Below are 15,436 nucleotides of genomic sequence, written 5' to 3' on the forward strand. Positions count from 1 at the left end.
AAAACGGAGGGTTCTCCATTTCATTTTTGTTTCGAGTTCGAAATTACGCGCCTTCTCTCTCTCTAGAAGACTAGAACTCTCTCTCTCTCTCTAGGAATTTACTGAGAGAGAGCTCTGAGACCAATATCCATGGCGTCCAGTACCGAAATCTCTCTAATCAATAGGTTAGAAACCTCTGATTACAAAAACATTCTTCAATCATTCATCGATTACTTACAACCCTTTTCATCTTTCATCTCTTTGGATGGTTCTTTCGGTTCTAAATCTCAACCTAAGAAGAACGTCAAGAGTAAGAAGAACTTGAAATCAGATCCAAAGTTACTTCACCCATTAGCTAAGAAATTCTTTCAATTTATCTCAAATGCCCTTAAAATTTTATCAAATCGACTCTCAGAACCCCCAAAACCAAGTGGAAATGAAGATGAAGAAGAGGGGAAAATTACCCTAGAAGTGTTTTCTGTTTATCGTATTTGTTTAGATTGTTTAGGTTGTATTTCTCCTTGTTTGGATTGCAAACCTTTAACTGTTTATTCTAGGAGGAGTCAATTTGTTCGTCGTTTAGAGGTTTGTGGGTTTTATGGTGAGGCAGAAATTGAAGGGGTTTTACTTCTTGAGGATCTTTGTTCTGTTTCTTTAGTAAAGGGGAGGAAAATTAAGGGACAATTAGTTCCTCATTTTAATGAAGATCCTGAACTTGGGTGCTTGATTTTAGAGATTGTTTCGACTGTTGTCAAGTGTGCTTTTAAGAGTAAGAGCTCGAATGAGGCGAATTTTCAAAGAATACTCACTTTGATTGATCAGATCAAACCATGGCTCAGGTGCAAATTCGCTACCTATTTCTTATTCATTGACATTTTTAGGACATTGGGTTGTTGTGTTGTTCTTAACTTAATTGTTTATGTTCCTTTCAATTTGTGTCATTTGATGAGTTGGGTTAGTATAGTTTTAATGATTTGCTGGTACAACTCTAGGAATTCTAGTGTTTTAAACTCCAAGGAATTTGAAAGGTGGCATCGTGATATTGTGACGAATCTTTACAAATGTACACGATTCATGCTCGGGGAGATTACATGCTTTGAAGAAGATATGTTACAAACTTTTTGTCTAACAACATTAACCGAGTGTTTGAAGTCACATCCGAAGGATCAATCCCTTGCGGTAAAGTTGAATAAATCTTTCAGACTTTTGTTTCTGTTGATATTACATCACTTGTGAAATCTTATGTTATAATGCTCAATATGCAGTTCGCACACAGTATTTGTTCATCCCTCTGTTCACAATGGGATAGTAAACCTGAACTCATCCTCGACGTATTACAATGTTTGCTGGACTCCATCTTATGTGAGTGTAAGGTAATATCTTCAAAATATGCTCATACATCCATGACATACATCCATGACAAGCTACATCTTGGGTATATGGCGTTAACACTTAACCAGATTAAATACAGATTACAACTTACAAGTCTCCTTTTTTATGAGATAATTATAATACTTGTTGCATGCATGAAGTTTATATCCCACATTCTCTTTAGTTTCTTGATGTTGTGTTGTTGGGTAGCTAATATTATTGGTTTTACATAGTCGAAAAGTGTAACACACGGCTGCTCCTTTATGTATAAAAGAGTCATGTATTTTTTCACTGTATGTCCATATCAACCATATTTCCGTATCCTGCATGTTCTTAGTAAAATATATTGCCATCATGTTAGTATATCCAATTTACTCATATGTTGCATGCATGAAGTTGCATGTCAATGAACCTAGAAATTTTATTGCATACATGAGTTTGAACTTTGGACATGACATTGGTTCATTACATTGACAGGTCAATGTGGAGTACTCTGTAAATGCTTTTCTTGATCTTCTACCTTCTTGTGTCGAAAGATGTCAAATTTCAAATGCGGATACAGGTAGCGGTGTCACCAAATATCTATACAAAAAGGCTGGCGGATTCATTCAGGTGCATGACTCAGGGCATCTGCTGATGTCTTCTTGCAGACGTGTATACATGTGTATATTTTTGTGGGTGTAAAGTGTAAACTTGTCTGACTCTTCTTATGCATATGCAGGATATGTTTCGTCATTTGTGCAATGTCGCCTTTCCCATTTTAAGGTAACTCTTTAGTATTTTTTTTATTTGGTTCTTATGTTCTTATCAACATTTCACTGTTTATGAGACATTGTTTCTTATAATTGCCAACTAATTGCCTTCATCTGTTATTATGGATGTTTGTACTAGCAAAGTTATATATCTGAAGCAGCAGAGAAAGATAGACTTTATGAGAGCCGCATTACATTACTTCATGCAGCAATAGCATCTTTTATTGTCTCTCTCATCAGAAATAATAATTTTCAGGTTTCTTTCTTTATGAAAGCCTTACACTTTTTTCTTCACTAGATTATCATGAACTTGAGCATTAAGTACCTGAAAATTATTTATTGCTGGAAGAAACAGCTCTTCTTCTGATTCATAATTTGTATTTCAGCAAAGTATGGATTGCATTGACAATATCGCGTCAATGGGACTGGTTCAGTCTAAGGAGATGAAATTTCTCATTTCTTCCATCTTTAATGTTGGTGCAGATCTCTACAATACTAAACAATACAAACTGGTAAGACCCTTATCATATTTGCGTAATTTATATAAGTTTTTATTTTTCTGATGTATTTTTTCAAATTCCATTTACATGAGAGAAGTTCTGTTATTTTCCTTTTGACATTGGTGAGTTCTTTGCTTATTGTTTAACCACACTCCTGTTCTTTGTAGTTGCACTTGGGACTCTGGTGTCTCTGTCAGGCCGGAGTCCGCAACCAGCCTAGTGACTTAAGCGTCCCTTAGCCGCACCTGGTCAGGGCTTTTCCCCTTAAGTATATACTTACATACACATGTTATCCTCGCCTTGTTGTAAGTAGTTCATTAAGGTCATAGATGTAGTCATGTACTTCATCTTTAATAAATTACTCTTCGTCTTTTTGTTATTATACCCTTCGAGTATGTTTTAGTAATAGTTTCTACAAGTAACCCCTCTACTCCTTTTGTCTTTCCGTTAAACAAAAACACAGTCTGTAATATGAGGAAGATGGTCTTCTTAAATAGATTACCATCTTAAATTATGAGATGATATTTCCTCAGTTTGCATTTTCGCTTTAACCAATGGTTAACAAAATTTTGTCAACAGGCTTCAGTTTCTTTAGAGGTGTGTTGTAGAGCTTTATGGACCCGTGTTTCACTTCTCTGTAAGAACTTCATAGATACATCAGAAGGGACATATGACAATTTGTCCAAAGAAAGTCAGGATTTGTCAGAAGAAACAATTACTGGCTTAGTCACTGAGGCATGTGTTAAAAATGTAACACTTCTAGACGCACTCCACCATTGTGGAAGTCCAAATTTGTACAAGAATATTACAGACAGTCTTTCACAGTGGGCTCTTGCTAGAGAGAAGTTTGAAAGTTTGAGTGCTCCTGCAACTTTGATTAAGATGTGGGTAAAGGTATTAGTTCAATCACTTCTACTTTTTTGTGCTCATGTCTTCATATTTGTTTGTGCTGATTATTCTCATTGTTGTCTTTCAGATAATGTACAAGGAATGTAAGGAGATGGTGGATAATGTGCCAACTCTTTATTCTTTGCTGTCGAAGTCTTCTCCAGCGTGGTCAAAAAGGACTTTGAGCATAATCTTGGAACAGGTTTGGGATCTTATATGATGCTCCTCTTGTAACTAATAAAATACTGAATTTCGATCTTTTGGTAAATTTGGCCCACACATATTTTTTTTACCTGTTAATCTGTTCCTAGAATTTTACTTATTTTTATCGCACGCTCCTTGTTGATCTGTTCCTAGAATTCTACTAATTTTTTGAATGACAAAATTGTATTTTATCTGCTCGCAGGAACTTTTAGCATATGAAGAACTCGAGGCATATAACATGAATCTGAGTCAGAAAATGCAATTGAAGATCATGGATATTCTCCTTCTACATATCTATGTTACAGATGATTATCCTTTACAAAAATCAAGAATTCTTGTTAAAAAAGGGAAGGCAGTAAGGACTCGTGAAAATGAAGGCCTGAATAGCTGTATCCAGTGTTTATCAGAGGCTGTGTCTACACTTGTACGCCTAAGTCCGAGCTTGTTTTGTTTCTCACTTCTTTCCATTTTGTTTCGTTTTCATTGAAAAACCATAGGCTGTAGATCTTTGTATTTTTCAGTTGCTGACAAAGCATGATTGGTGAAACAGATTAACATGTCGTGTGAATCTAGCCATGATGCACAAGTTTCTCATCAATTAGCTGTTACGTATTGCTTACGTGCATTGTGTTTCCAGGAGGCTAAATCAAAATCTGAGGTAATATTGTACATCACCCTGAATAATTATTTATTAATTCATACTTCTTAAACGCCTTATTTTATCTTTCCTTGTTTCGAATAGGTAATCTTAAGTGACATTGATAATGCACTTGTGCAATGGTCCAGTATAAACTGGTCTTTAGATGGTGAATTGGTGACTTGCAGTCCCATATCTTTGTTATGTTCAGTAGCTGATCTCTTATCATTAAAGGTAAGACATTATCAACAATGATTGTAACAGTAAAAGGATCTGATTCTTGGCATTATTATGACATAATGAATTATATTCTATTGAACAACCTCAGGGTAGTTCGCATTCTCAGAACGACGTGTCTAAGCTGATCATCATATTTCTGAAACGGAAAAATTATACATTGGAACAGTGCTTGGCCATGCTATGGGAAGATAGACGGCTTACCCATGCACTTTGTACTTCTCCAGTTGATGAAGAATTTCTCTCAATGTTTGAACATTATTTTGGTGTTACCAACTCTATTGGTTTCTGGAAAAGTTGTATAAAGGATTCACCAGAACTGCTAATTGGGGTTTGCCAAGGGTTATCGATTCCCAATTCATTTTTTGCCCAAATAGGCCATTATCATTCTGGAAGTCCTTTACAAGAAGTTACTGCCGACAGAGTAAAAGAAGTCGCATCAGATCTTGTTTCAAAAGTAAGATTTCTTAAAGTTGGTGATTCACTTAAGTACTTGTCTTTTTTCGGAAACTGCGGCAGTCCTGTGGCTGTATCTTGACCCTAGATTTTTTGCCTTTGATAGGGTCGTGGAATCAATTCAGCTTTTCTTGCTGGATATCTTTATTATGATCTATCTGAAAAATTCATTTCTGCTGGACAACTATTTAAGGTAATTATATATTTTATTTGATACTTTTTTTTATGAAATATATTTTATTTGATACTTAACATCAATTACTTCTCCCTACATACTTCCTTCTCAACAGATGCAGGGTTATCAATTTATCTCTCTATTTATTGTTATCGCAGTATCTATTAACATTCTCTAGTTTCATATTTGTACGATATATTTTCGTTGCCGCAAGTGTTAGAATATACAGTATATAGTGTATACAACGATTTTGGAATTTAAAATTTATAGGCAAGAACATTATTTTCTTAAAACCTATTATGACTTGTGAATCTTTTTCTGTTAGTGAACAATTTTTTTTGATTTATTTAGTGAACAATATTGTCATTCATGCTTCTATATCTATCTGTAAACAACTCATTCTTTTACTTGTCAGCATCCTTCATCTCCTAATGATCTTCTCTGCAGGCTCTATCATATGCAAGAGAGGCCTTGAGCTTGCGTACCAAACTCCTGAAGAAGAAATTTAGTTGCACCTTCGAGAAGCAGCCTAGCTCCAGTGAAAGCAGGAATACCCATCAACAGTATGAGCTTATTCATCTTCAGTTGATAGAATCGGTAGCTACTGAAGTATGGCCACACACCATTGATTCATGGACCTTAGAAGGCCGTACCATTAGTCAGTGGAACATACTCCAATGTTATCTTGAAAGTGTTCTTCAGGTTTATCTCACTCTCATTTCTTTTGGCATTTGGACAATTTATATTTGTCTCCTATTAACATTGCATCCCGTTCATTATTAGGTTGGGAAAATCCATGAAGCAACTGGAAATGCAACTGTTGCTGAAGCTCATTTTTTGCTAGGCAGACGGGTTTCCTGTACTCAAAGCTTACCTATTTTCAGAGTTATCTTTACATCAGCTTTAGGTATTAAAATAACGTATTTTGTTATCAACACTTACCCTTAATTGGCTAAAATAATAATGACTTTTGTACTTCTCAATTTGTTTCTACGCTCAGGGGAAATATATCAAAAGAAGCAGCTTTGGGATTTGGCGGAAAATGAACTTAACACTGCTAAGCAACTTCTGATGGATTCTAGCACAACAATTTCTTGCAACCGATGCAAATTGAGTTTGGAATCTATTATTTATCAGCAAATTGGAGATTTAACAAGGAGCCGTCTGGGTGATGGTACGAGGACTTTATCAATTAAGAGCATGTCCTTGACCCTCGATTTGTACAGATCTGCTATAGAGAAACTAAATGATCCGGAATGGGAAAACTCTCTCAGTTTCTCGGTGGAGACAAATCACAATCAGTCAGAAAAATGTTCCGAAAAGAGTAAACGTGAGGTATCACGCTCAAACATGGTTACAAAAAAATCTATAATATCTAAGAATGTCACAAAACAGTCAAAGAAGGAGAAAAATGGAGAAACCCTTCATATGCCATTGCCAATGATGACTCGTTCGAGACACCGGTCCTCTTGCAATACGAGTGTACAAGTTAAAGAAGTGAAGGATCCAGAACATATACTTCAGGTTCGACCATCCTCAGATGCATGTACGCTCGAGGATGAAAACTGTTGGAGGTGTCTTCTTGTGAAAGTTATGGAAAGTGGGAGAATGAAAGATTTTATTTATATGAAATGGGAGTTTCACCGCAGGCGGCTTCAACTGAGGTTGCTCAATGACATAGGTAAGCATTATGAACTGGACAGGACATTAGAGAATTTTTTTGGTGTTAAGATGTTTAGGTAGATCATATTTCTAGTCTTCCTTTACTTTTCCTACGTAAACTGGAAATGAAAGATTTTAGTCCCGATGTAAAATAGTGACTTTACTTGACAGACTTCATCTTGTTCAGGGAATTGTACAAGGTCTCTTGGTGAAATTCATAAAACACATGAAATATTTTGGCAAAGCATCTCTTTGCTGTACTGCAGAAAGACACTTGATGAAACAACTTCTGCAGCTTTACATTCTGTCTTACTCGAGTTCATTGGGAAAGGAGGCCCCGGGGATGTATTTGCTGCTGAGCGTGCTGCTATTTTGTTCAACATCTCTTGGTTTTCTGTCAAGAATTACCGAACTATGTGTCCCAGGCATGTATTGTAATTTATGTACATGAACATAAACATTGATAAAAGAAATGATGTGGGTTTAAAATGTCTTGGGGATTGTTAAAGAAAATGTCTGGAGTTCCAAACAAGTGCCTATACGTAACACTAGACTACATGAATTCTGTCTGATTAGCGATCACTTCTGTTTTTGTTTCTCTTATTTACCAGGGCCAGCTGTTGTGGTTTTTCTAGCATTCAGATACCAAAGATTGTATCGTGGCTGTTGCAAGCCTTTATACTCAGTCGCGAGATCCCATTACTTTTTCAGAAGGTAATATACCTTGTTTTCATTATGGTTTTCAAAATCAGTTCCAGTTTTCCGCTGTTCAGCTGTTATTTCTCACTTAGCTCAAGTTTCTTAGTGGAGTAAACAATACAAAAATGTTTCTATAACCATACTATTACTCACTAACCAATTAACTGACAGACTGATTGGCTTCTAACTCCGCAAGCCTTAGCAATTATGGATATTGTTCCTGCCTTTGACACCCAAGCCCAAGCCCATGGGTATGGGGTTTTTTCCCTTCCAAGGCTTCACTAGCCCAGCCAAAAGGCATTGACACTAAGTCACTTACTAAGTTTGAGCTAGCACCTATACCCCAGACTTAGTATAATAGTTACTTGCTAGAGTAGGTCGAGTCTTAATTTGTACAGTTTATACTGCAGGTGTCTAGGTTGCTTGCTGTGATATTCTTACTTTCAACTTCCGGTGGACCTTTTTCTATCCCTCTTTCTTCTAGCAAAAGCCTCTCTGCAAGTCATTGGGCTGCATATTTTCACCAAGCTTCCCTTGGTACTTACTTCAATCGCCAATTCCTTTCCAATTCAAGTGCACATCTGAAAATGTGCCATGTCAAGGATCTTCAGGTATGTGTCTGTTCATTTCTTAAGAGAACGCATGATACAAGTTTTGCCTTTATGTGCTGGAGGAATATTTAGACTCATTTTCTATTAGTCCTTTTACTAGCACATTCTTGACTTATTTGCATTATGTTCAGAGTGTTTGATATGCTTGATTATAACTAGGATTATATGATTGGAAGACGAGAAATCAATAAATAGTTATAATATTTTGACGGAGATAAAGAATAAGGAAATTTCACTAAATTTACAATTATTTCCATTTCCTTGATCCTCGCAAACGTTTTGGATTGGCTGCCGATAAAGTAACTCCCAAAGAGCTAGAGAAAGAGAAGTGGAGAACAATTGAAAACCGGAACATATCTGGACAAATAGACATACCTCTTATAAAAGTGATCACCTTGCAATTTCTATGTTTAAATACTGTGAAGAAGTAAATTAGGTTTCATCATCATCCTCTTTTTTGTTCGGAAACAAATATGTTCGGCTGCTCTCTACAAAATGATATATGCCCTTCTATCTTCTTTTTGTGACTATTATATCGAAGTATAGATAATTGGTTTACTTTGTATTTTATAACGAACATCTTAGTTTTCTTATCGTATTACTGATAACATTCTTGAATAAGGTCTTGATCACAAAATCTCTAGTTTATTTTTGCAATAACGTCCATAGTTGCCCTCCAAATAGATCACCCTTGGTTTTTGCTATGGAAAGAAGTGTATAAACATACTTTTACGTTCACCTACATAGGTATACGTGTGGCCCTCACAAAATTATCCAAAATATTGTTCTACACTTCTACTAAGTATTAATGCAAATTTCTTCTTCTTAAGTAGATTTCTATAAAATTGTATTTATTCCTATTGAAATATTCCTTTTTCACAAAGACCGAAATCTACACTCAAATAGAAGTTAGTACATTCATACATTGATTAGTAGGTACTATTGTAGTCTTTAATTTTTTACCCAACTCTATTAATTCATAGATTTATGTCATATTTAATAACTGCTTGACATTTTTCAGAGCTCTCATGCTACTTGCTCGACTGACGAAACAACTGAAGCTTGCCACTTTCTCAGGTTTTAGTTTGTCTTACTAAACAATCAAAACAACATTTTGAGTAGCACAATATATTTTCTTCTTATCATCTTTCTTTTGCATATTATTATTGCAGATTCGCACCAGAAAGTGTTGATGACCTAGAAAATTTTGTGATTGAGTTTTTCCACGGGCTTCCTTGCATCACTACAATTTGCATAAGTTTGCTTGGTTGTGAATTTGCAGACCTGTTGGGGAGCATTCTGCCTTCTCATTCATCTTTTCCATCTTGGATTCTACTAACACGATTAACTTCAAGTGCACAACCTATTGTCATGGTTCTGCCTGTGGATTTGATTCTTGAAGGTTTCTTTCTTTGTTTAGTATTGGCATGGCCTTTAGTTTCATATTTTATTTTTATAAATTTAGATCTGGAACACAAACTGAATTTTCTTATCATTCTCATCAAAAGCTCTAGATGATGATGCAACAGATGACAGGGGATCTATATCTGAGCACAAGGATCCAAGTAAAACGTGGCAATGTCCTTGGGGGTACACTGTAGTCGATGATGTAGCTCCGCAGTTCAAAATGATTCTGGAGGAAAGTTACTTATCATCTTCAATTCTTCCATCAGTTGACACACAAGAGAACAGGTTGCTTTGGTGGACATGGAGAAGGAAGCTTAATGACCGTCTTGACAAATTCTTGAGGTCTCTTATTTCGTCAAGTATTCTATCACATGCTTTATGCAGCAATTATCAGGCATGTAATCATGTTTATAGTTTATACATTATGTTGGGTACAGGAGTCTTGAGGAGTCATGGTTGGGTCCCTGGAAATGCTTGCTTCTGGGTGAACCTTCAAACTATGAATGCTTAAATGCCATAGTTCCAAAACTTCTTGCTGATCTGAAAAGTACATGTCAGTTTGATGGCAATGAAAATCTTTTTCGACTTATACTTGGAGGTGTTGAGTCCATCTCTGAAGCAAAATCATGTGCATCTCAGTTGCTCCTGCAGAACAGCTATGTGGGTAGAGGTGGATGTTGGGGGAGAAAATTTGGTTTGTTGGATGATGTGGATGAAGGTCTCTCATTGTCGGCCCAAAAGTTCATCTCAGAAGCTTTCAGTAAACTTGGAAATGATTATGTAGAGAGAGAACCAGTTGTTCTGGTTCTGGATTCTGAAGTGCAGGTGAAATTTCAGTCTTAATCTTACATTGTTTTTGTCCGATTAAAGATGCTTATGATGTTCTTTTCATACCAATGCCTGTAAATTCTGTTAATCAACATGCTCTATGTAAGAGCACATAAGTTGTCGCTGGTAGTGGGTTTAAGGGCATTAACTGTGGTGGTCTTATCTTCCGCAGCCAAATAGAGAGCCTAAAGAGTGCTGTACTTGGCTACACAAATCTAATTAGTATATTTAAGTACTGCAATTTAACCTGTAGTAATTACACTATACTAAAATGCACTTAAGAAGTAAGAAAGTCATCTTTACTCTTGTTTTCGGCTGTAAATTTGTTAATCATACCTGGTTTGACTTATATCAAATGCAGATGCTTCCTTGGGAGAATCTGCCTATTATGAGGAAACAGGAAGCTTATAGGATGCCTTCTGTCGGTAGCATCTCTGCAGTTCTTAATACTAGTTGCAATCCTGAAGAACAGATTGGGAGGATTGCCGTCGCTTTTCCTTCAATAGATCCCTTGGATGCATTCTATTTGTTAAATCCCAGTGGTGACCTCGGGCGCACACAGGTTGAGTTTGAGGACTGGTTCAGAGATCAGAAGTTAGAGGTAATTTTCTGGGCATCTCTGTATGTATATGAAGTTAATCATACTGAATTTCAACCACTAAAACCAAAATTTGGGCAATAGAGAAATGAATTATAGTACTATTTTTTGCTTTATGTAGAACTTTTGTCCTTTCTCTTTTCATGAATTATAGTACTATTTTTTGCTTTATGTCACAGGGAAAAGCTGGAACTGTGCCCGCATCAGAAGAGCTGGTTGTAGCACTAAAAAACCATGATCTCTTCATATACTTCGGCCATGGAAGTGGTATGGTTTCTCGAATTATCTACGCGGACACTACTGCACTGTCATAGACTAGTATAACAATTCAACTAGAGTACTTAGATATCTGATTTCACTATTGGATAGTAATGAAATATCAATCTTTTTTATTACAATCCATTAAATATGATATTTGATGGAGTTCGATGTGTTTTTTTGTGCTTCAGGATCACAATACATATCGGGTGATGAGATACAGAAGTTAACAAAGTGTGCTGCTACTCTTTTAATGGGCTGCAGTAGTGGATCTCTATCTCTCAAGGGATGTTATAATCCACAAGGTGTCGTACTTTCGTATCTCTTAGCAGGTTCTCCTGCCATCATCGCCAATCTATGGGAAGTAACTGACAAAGATATCGATAGATTTGGGAAAGCAATATTAAACGCTTGGTTAGAAGAAAGATCAAGAAGTTCGTCGGTCGATAATTCCACTTGCAATTTGGTAGAGAAAGAGTTTGAAGCCTTGAAGATAAGCAATGGCAAGCGAAATGAGAAGAAGAAAGTCTCGAGAGAAAAGAAAGCGGAAGCTCGTGAAGTTCATAGGCCCACAATTGGATCGTTTATGAGTCAAGCTCGGGAAGCTTGTACACTTCCTTTCTTGATTGGGGCAGCTCCAGTTTGCTACGGTGTCCCTACAAGAATAAGAAAGAATGATCGTCGAAGATCCAACTTGGCTCCATTTATAGACCTTGACCCATGATCTTTATACCAACTAGTTCTTGTTGTATTATAAGCATATCTCAATATCCATATGTGTCTTCATTATGTAGAAACTTTGGTTGGTGTTGTAATAGATGTCAGTTATCATTTGGCAGTCGAACAAATGTGTAAAATTCGATTATAAGAGGTACCCAAATCAAATTAACATGCTGTTCATTTTTCGGGTTCTTTGGAGATTTAACTTTGATTCTTATCAGATAAGAGTGGAGCCAATAATTGTTAAGACTTTTCTGACAACTTCATTGGAAAGTGACCTTATATACAAATTGTTTTAACCTAGGGTTCCTTAAACCAACCCAAGTTGTCTCAACCTAGGGTTCTTTGTACCAGCACAGGCAAGGTCTTTTGGTTTAACTAACTTGGAAGTTGACAAACTAACTTTGTGATATGTATATGCTAACAATTAACATTTTATTCTTTTCTGATTTCTAATCTAGTTTCTTATTTAAACAACAGAAAATAGTTACATGTTGAAACTTCCAATTTACAAACTTCAAATGCAATTGAAATAAGAAAATTACAGAGAACCAATGAACAAATGACTCCTTTAAAATCATCACAAGCAAGCTTCACATAAATTATTGTCAAGTTACTGCCATTGTTGATCTCCTCTGGCTTCTACGCCTTCGTCTCCTTTCCGAACCCCCAATACCTGATGCTCTAGCCTCTTCCCGACTGACCACTCTTGACCCATCTTCATCTTCTTCTCCGTCAGAAGAAGATGAGGACGAAACCACATCATCACTTTCATTAGCTGGTATGAGAGAGGAAATGCCAATTCCACCGCCACGACCACCATCACTACTCACCCCCTGTCCATTCACTACACTGCCTGCTTGGTAATTTCCAAGCTGCACCTGTGTATTGAGGGTAGGAGTTCCATGTCCTTGCTGAAAGAGAACCGCATTGTTATCATCAATCCTCATATCAGAACCACCATTCTCCTCATCAGATCCATCTTCCTCATCATCATCATCATCTTCATCTGTACTATCAAAGGTAATATGGTTTCCCCTCTCTATAACATAATCTCCAAGTACTAAAGCTCCTGGCAAAGATGATCTTAATATGCTAATAACATCTTCTCGTTCTCTTTCACTTTCAAGCCTTCTCCATTTCTTTTCCAATTCAGGATCAATTTCCCTTCTTTGTACCGAGCGATGTTCCCTCTTCACATGCTTCCTCAATTCTTTATATGAACCCAAGAACGTGCAGTTTTCCTGCATGCAGCTTCTCTTCTTAGTATTGAGATAATCACGAGCTGGTTCGACCACAGTCCAACCTTTCACCTGCCCTCTGCAAAGTGGGCATGCAGCAAGTTTCATCGGCCCAGTCTTCTCAGAACCAGAGTTTCTTGTGTTGTCTTCTTGTTGGGAACTAACATTCGAATATGCCTTCTCAAATTGGTCAAGGCAGTTTGAATATCGATAACTAGTAGCACACATGTAGGGACGGCAACCATTGTTATGGGAGGAACAGAGAAGGAGCACAGCATTGTGTGGGACCTCCAAGCAAACTGAACAGTTTGCTTCTTCCCAGTCTTTGTTCTCAACTGGTTCCTCAGAGCATTTACTTTCTTCATCTTCCGATTCTTTATTCAAATTGTTTCGACTTGGCAACGGGTAGGGAGTTGCTTTGTCATGACGAGTAAGAAACTTGCGTCTGCCTACCCTTTTACCAGTTGCCATTGTAAAGAAACAACTCAAATTGCAGTCAGATAAACGGTTTTTCCTCAGAGATCAATGTTTCTCAACGTACAAGGCGGCTTTTTCTTGCGATATCAATGAGTTCTTCTTAATCTAAAGAGCTTTTGTTACCTGATAACAAAGAAACCGACTTCTTAGAATTCCTGGTGATCCTAGAAAAGCTGAAAAATAATTCAATGTTAACATCAGTTTTAGCCCGACAAATCAAATACTAATGTATGTGGAGATAAACTGCACAATTTGTATCAAGACACTAATACACACTAATACACTAATACAGATTATCCTAACAAAATAAATCTCATTTAGCAATGAGTAATGCAAACAAAGATGAACTCCACTTGGAACATAAAAGAAAAGAAAACTATTGATTTCCTATTGCAATTGATCATATTAGTAGAAAAGTGATGGATTAGGATCGGGTAGTCAGTAGGCTTGAGATTTTTTCGCCGAGATGAGTAACAAAAAAGGAGTTTCAACTTAAAGATCTAACATTATGACCCCATAAGAGATAATCCCTTGTTCTAAGTGTTCTTTATCGAGTTTAATAAATCGACATCAAGTTCATTCTTCTCTCCATCAAAGTCAACAGGGGTCTACAAATAGTCTATCATTAGATCTTCCTATACCATAACTACATGGAAGTAGATCCTTGAAATGAGAAATTAACCTATTGATTAGCCTGCCAACAAGTGAATTATCGAAAAGCAATCGAAATCTACATTGTGGATGTTCCTAGGTAAAAACACAAACCCCACCAATTGGATGTTGAATCACAAACATAATGTGAAGAAAATCAAAAGTGATGAAGGGTAAGCTATGATTTAACTAAATCTACCATAACACAAACATGTAAAAATAAGAAAAATTCATAGATCAATTGCCTACTCAGAAGTCAATAAGATCAATACCCATTTTGATTAGAAGACACCCAAATGCATTCAATTTGTTCCCATTAATTTAAACAACTGAGAAAAATAAGCAATTTGAACATGCATTTTAAGTAATTAGATCAAAAGCACACCGGTATTAAAAAAAATCAATAGTAAATCAACTAACTTGTAAATCAGATCGATGGATGAAGATTAAAAATTTAGATACTAACAAGCCAAACAATACCTGAAAGACTAATCATCCAAAGGAATAGTATAGAGAGAGAGAGAGAGATGTTAGAACAGAAATGAAGTTGACAATTGAAGAAAACTAGAATTGAGGGGTTGACATTACCTGAAGATAAATCAATAATCCGAGATATAAGATTAGATTAATGGATATGAATTTAGAGATAAAAATGTTCATAAATTTCGGCGAGAAGATCGAAGAAGCATATGAAAATTGGAGGGAAAAAAGAGAAATGGGTAATTCAGAATTTCAATTTCTGATCTGATCTTGAAAATGGGTATTCTGCTTCATCTTCTTCAATTTCATCTTCATGTATATATAGTTAGGCGGAAGTTGCGTGGGGGTGGGGGATGAGTTGGTTAATCGATTAATTTTCCCAAGTATTTAGATGAGTAATTTTGCTGTTTATTTTTTTTGCTGTTGAACTTATCAGTTTTCAATCTAAGCTGTACACGTACACATCTTGTTAAAAATGTGCGGATGGGATTGAGTTTGATAAAGAAAACATCAAACTTTGAAGTAACAAAATTGATGTGTAAATGAAGCTCTTTTAATTTCTTGGCCCATGGCTGAACAGTCTCTTGTAACGACTAACAAGTAGA

The 15,436-nt window shown here is 36.3% G+C and overlaps 2 protein-coding genes across 7 annotated transcripts; one reads left to right on the forward strand and one right to left on the reverse strand.

Annotated features, from left to right (window-relative positions):
* Positions 1 to 12,162, forward strand: ESP (separase). 3 transcript variants are annotated; one of them, XM_086646147.1, is made up of 27 exons: positions 1 to 818; positions 972 to 1,158; positions 1,245 to 1,352; positions 1,828 to 1,962; positions 2,072 to 2,115; positions 2,247 to 2,358; positions 2,489 to 2,614; positions 3,182 to 3,496; positions 3,579 to 3,692; positions 3,897 to 4,118; positions 4,245 to 4,352; positions 4,437 to 4,565; positions 4,660 to 5,025; positions 5,131 to 5,217; positions 5,647 to 5,901; positions 5,983 to 6,106; positions 6,200 to 6,880; positions 7,049 to 7,286; positions 7,473 to 7,575; positions 7,971 to 8,171; positions 9,193 to 9,248; positions 9,344 to 9,573; positions 9,680 to 9,920; positions 10,016 to 10,403; positions 10,768 to 11,007; positions 11,184 to 11,271; positions 11,454 to 12,162. In XM_086646147.1, exons 1-27 carry the CDS (start codon positions 130 to 132, stop codon positions 11,984 to 11,986), a joined length of 6,120 nt encoding a protein of 2,039 aa, XP_086502273.1. In that variant the 5' UTR covers positions 1 to 129; the 3' UTR covers positions 11,987 to 12,162. The 3 variants fall into 3 exon arrangements, with proteins under 3 accessions (XP_086502273.1, XP_086502275.1, XP_086502274.1); XM_086646149.1 differs by having other exon boundaries at positions 23 to 818; positions 2,242 to 2,358; XM_086646148.1 differs by having other exon boundaries at positions 23 to 818; positions 9,701 to 9,920.
* A 253-nt stretch (positions 12,163 to 12,415) lies between these two features.
* On the reverse strand, positions 12,416 to 15,212 carry LOC147534923 (uncharacterized). 4 transcript variants are annotated; one of them, XM_086647966.1, is made up of 2 exons: positions 14,940 to 15,212; positions 12,416 to 13,873 (listed from the first exon to the last, which is right to left on the reverse strand). In XM_086647966.1, exon 2 carries the CDS (start codon positions 13,692 to 13,694, stop codon positions 12,591 to 12,593), a length of 1,104 nt encoding a protein of 367 aa, XP_086504092.1. In that variant the 5' UTR covers positions 13,695 to 13,873; positions 14,940 to 15,212; the 3' UTR covers positions 12,416 to 12,590. The 4 variants fall into 4 exon arrangements, with proteins under 4 accessions (XP_086504092.1, XP_086504094.1, XP_086504095.1 ...); XM_086647968.1 differs by having other exon boundaries at positions 12,416 to 13,823; positions 14,940 to 15,179; XM_086647969.1 differs by having other exon boundaries at positions 12,416 to 13,823; positions 14,832 to 14,947.
* Positions 15,213 to 15,436: the final 224 nt, after the last annotated feature.

Source organism: Eschscholzia californica, unplaced genomic scaffold (assembly GCF_041429995.1).
Source record: "Eschscholzia californica isolate CP2 unplaced genomic scaffold, dmEscCali1.0.p SCAF_6, whole genome shotgun sequence".
Lineage (NCBI taxonomy): Eukaryota > Viridiplantae > Streptophyta > Magnoliopsida > Ranunculales > Papaveraceae > Eschscholzia > Eschscholzia californica.

What these genes read in the sequence shown, in the direction of transcription:
- ESP (XM_086646147.1), top strand. Translation starts at nt 130, where the DNA reads ATGGCGTCCAGTACCGAAATCTCTCTAATCAATAGGTTAGAAACCTCT. An exon ending in AGGCTAAATCAAAATCTGAG is followed by an intron (nt 4,353 to 4,436) that starts GTAATATTGTAC and finishes TGTTTCGAATAG; the next exon opens with GTAATCTTAAGTGACATTGA. An exon ending in TCAGAGATCAGAAGTTAGAG is followed by an intron (nt 11,008 to 11,183) that starts GTAATTTTCTGG and finishes TTTATGTCACAG; the next exon opens with GGAAAAGCTGGAACTGTGCC.
- LOC147534923 (XM_086647966.1), bottom strand. Translation starts at nt 13,694, where the DNA reads ATGGCAACTGGTAAAAGGGTAGGCAGACGCAAGTTTCTTACTCGTCAT.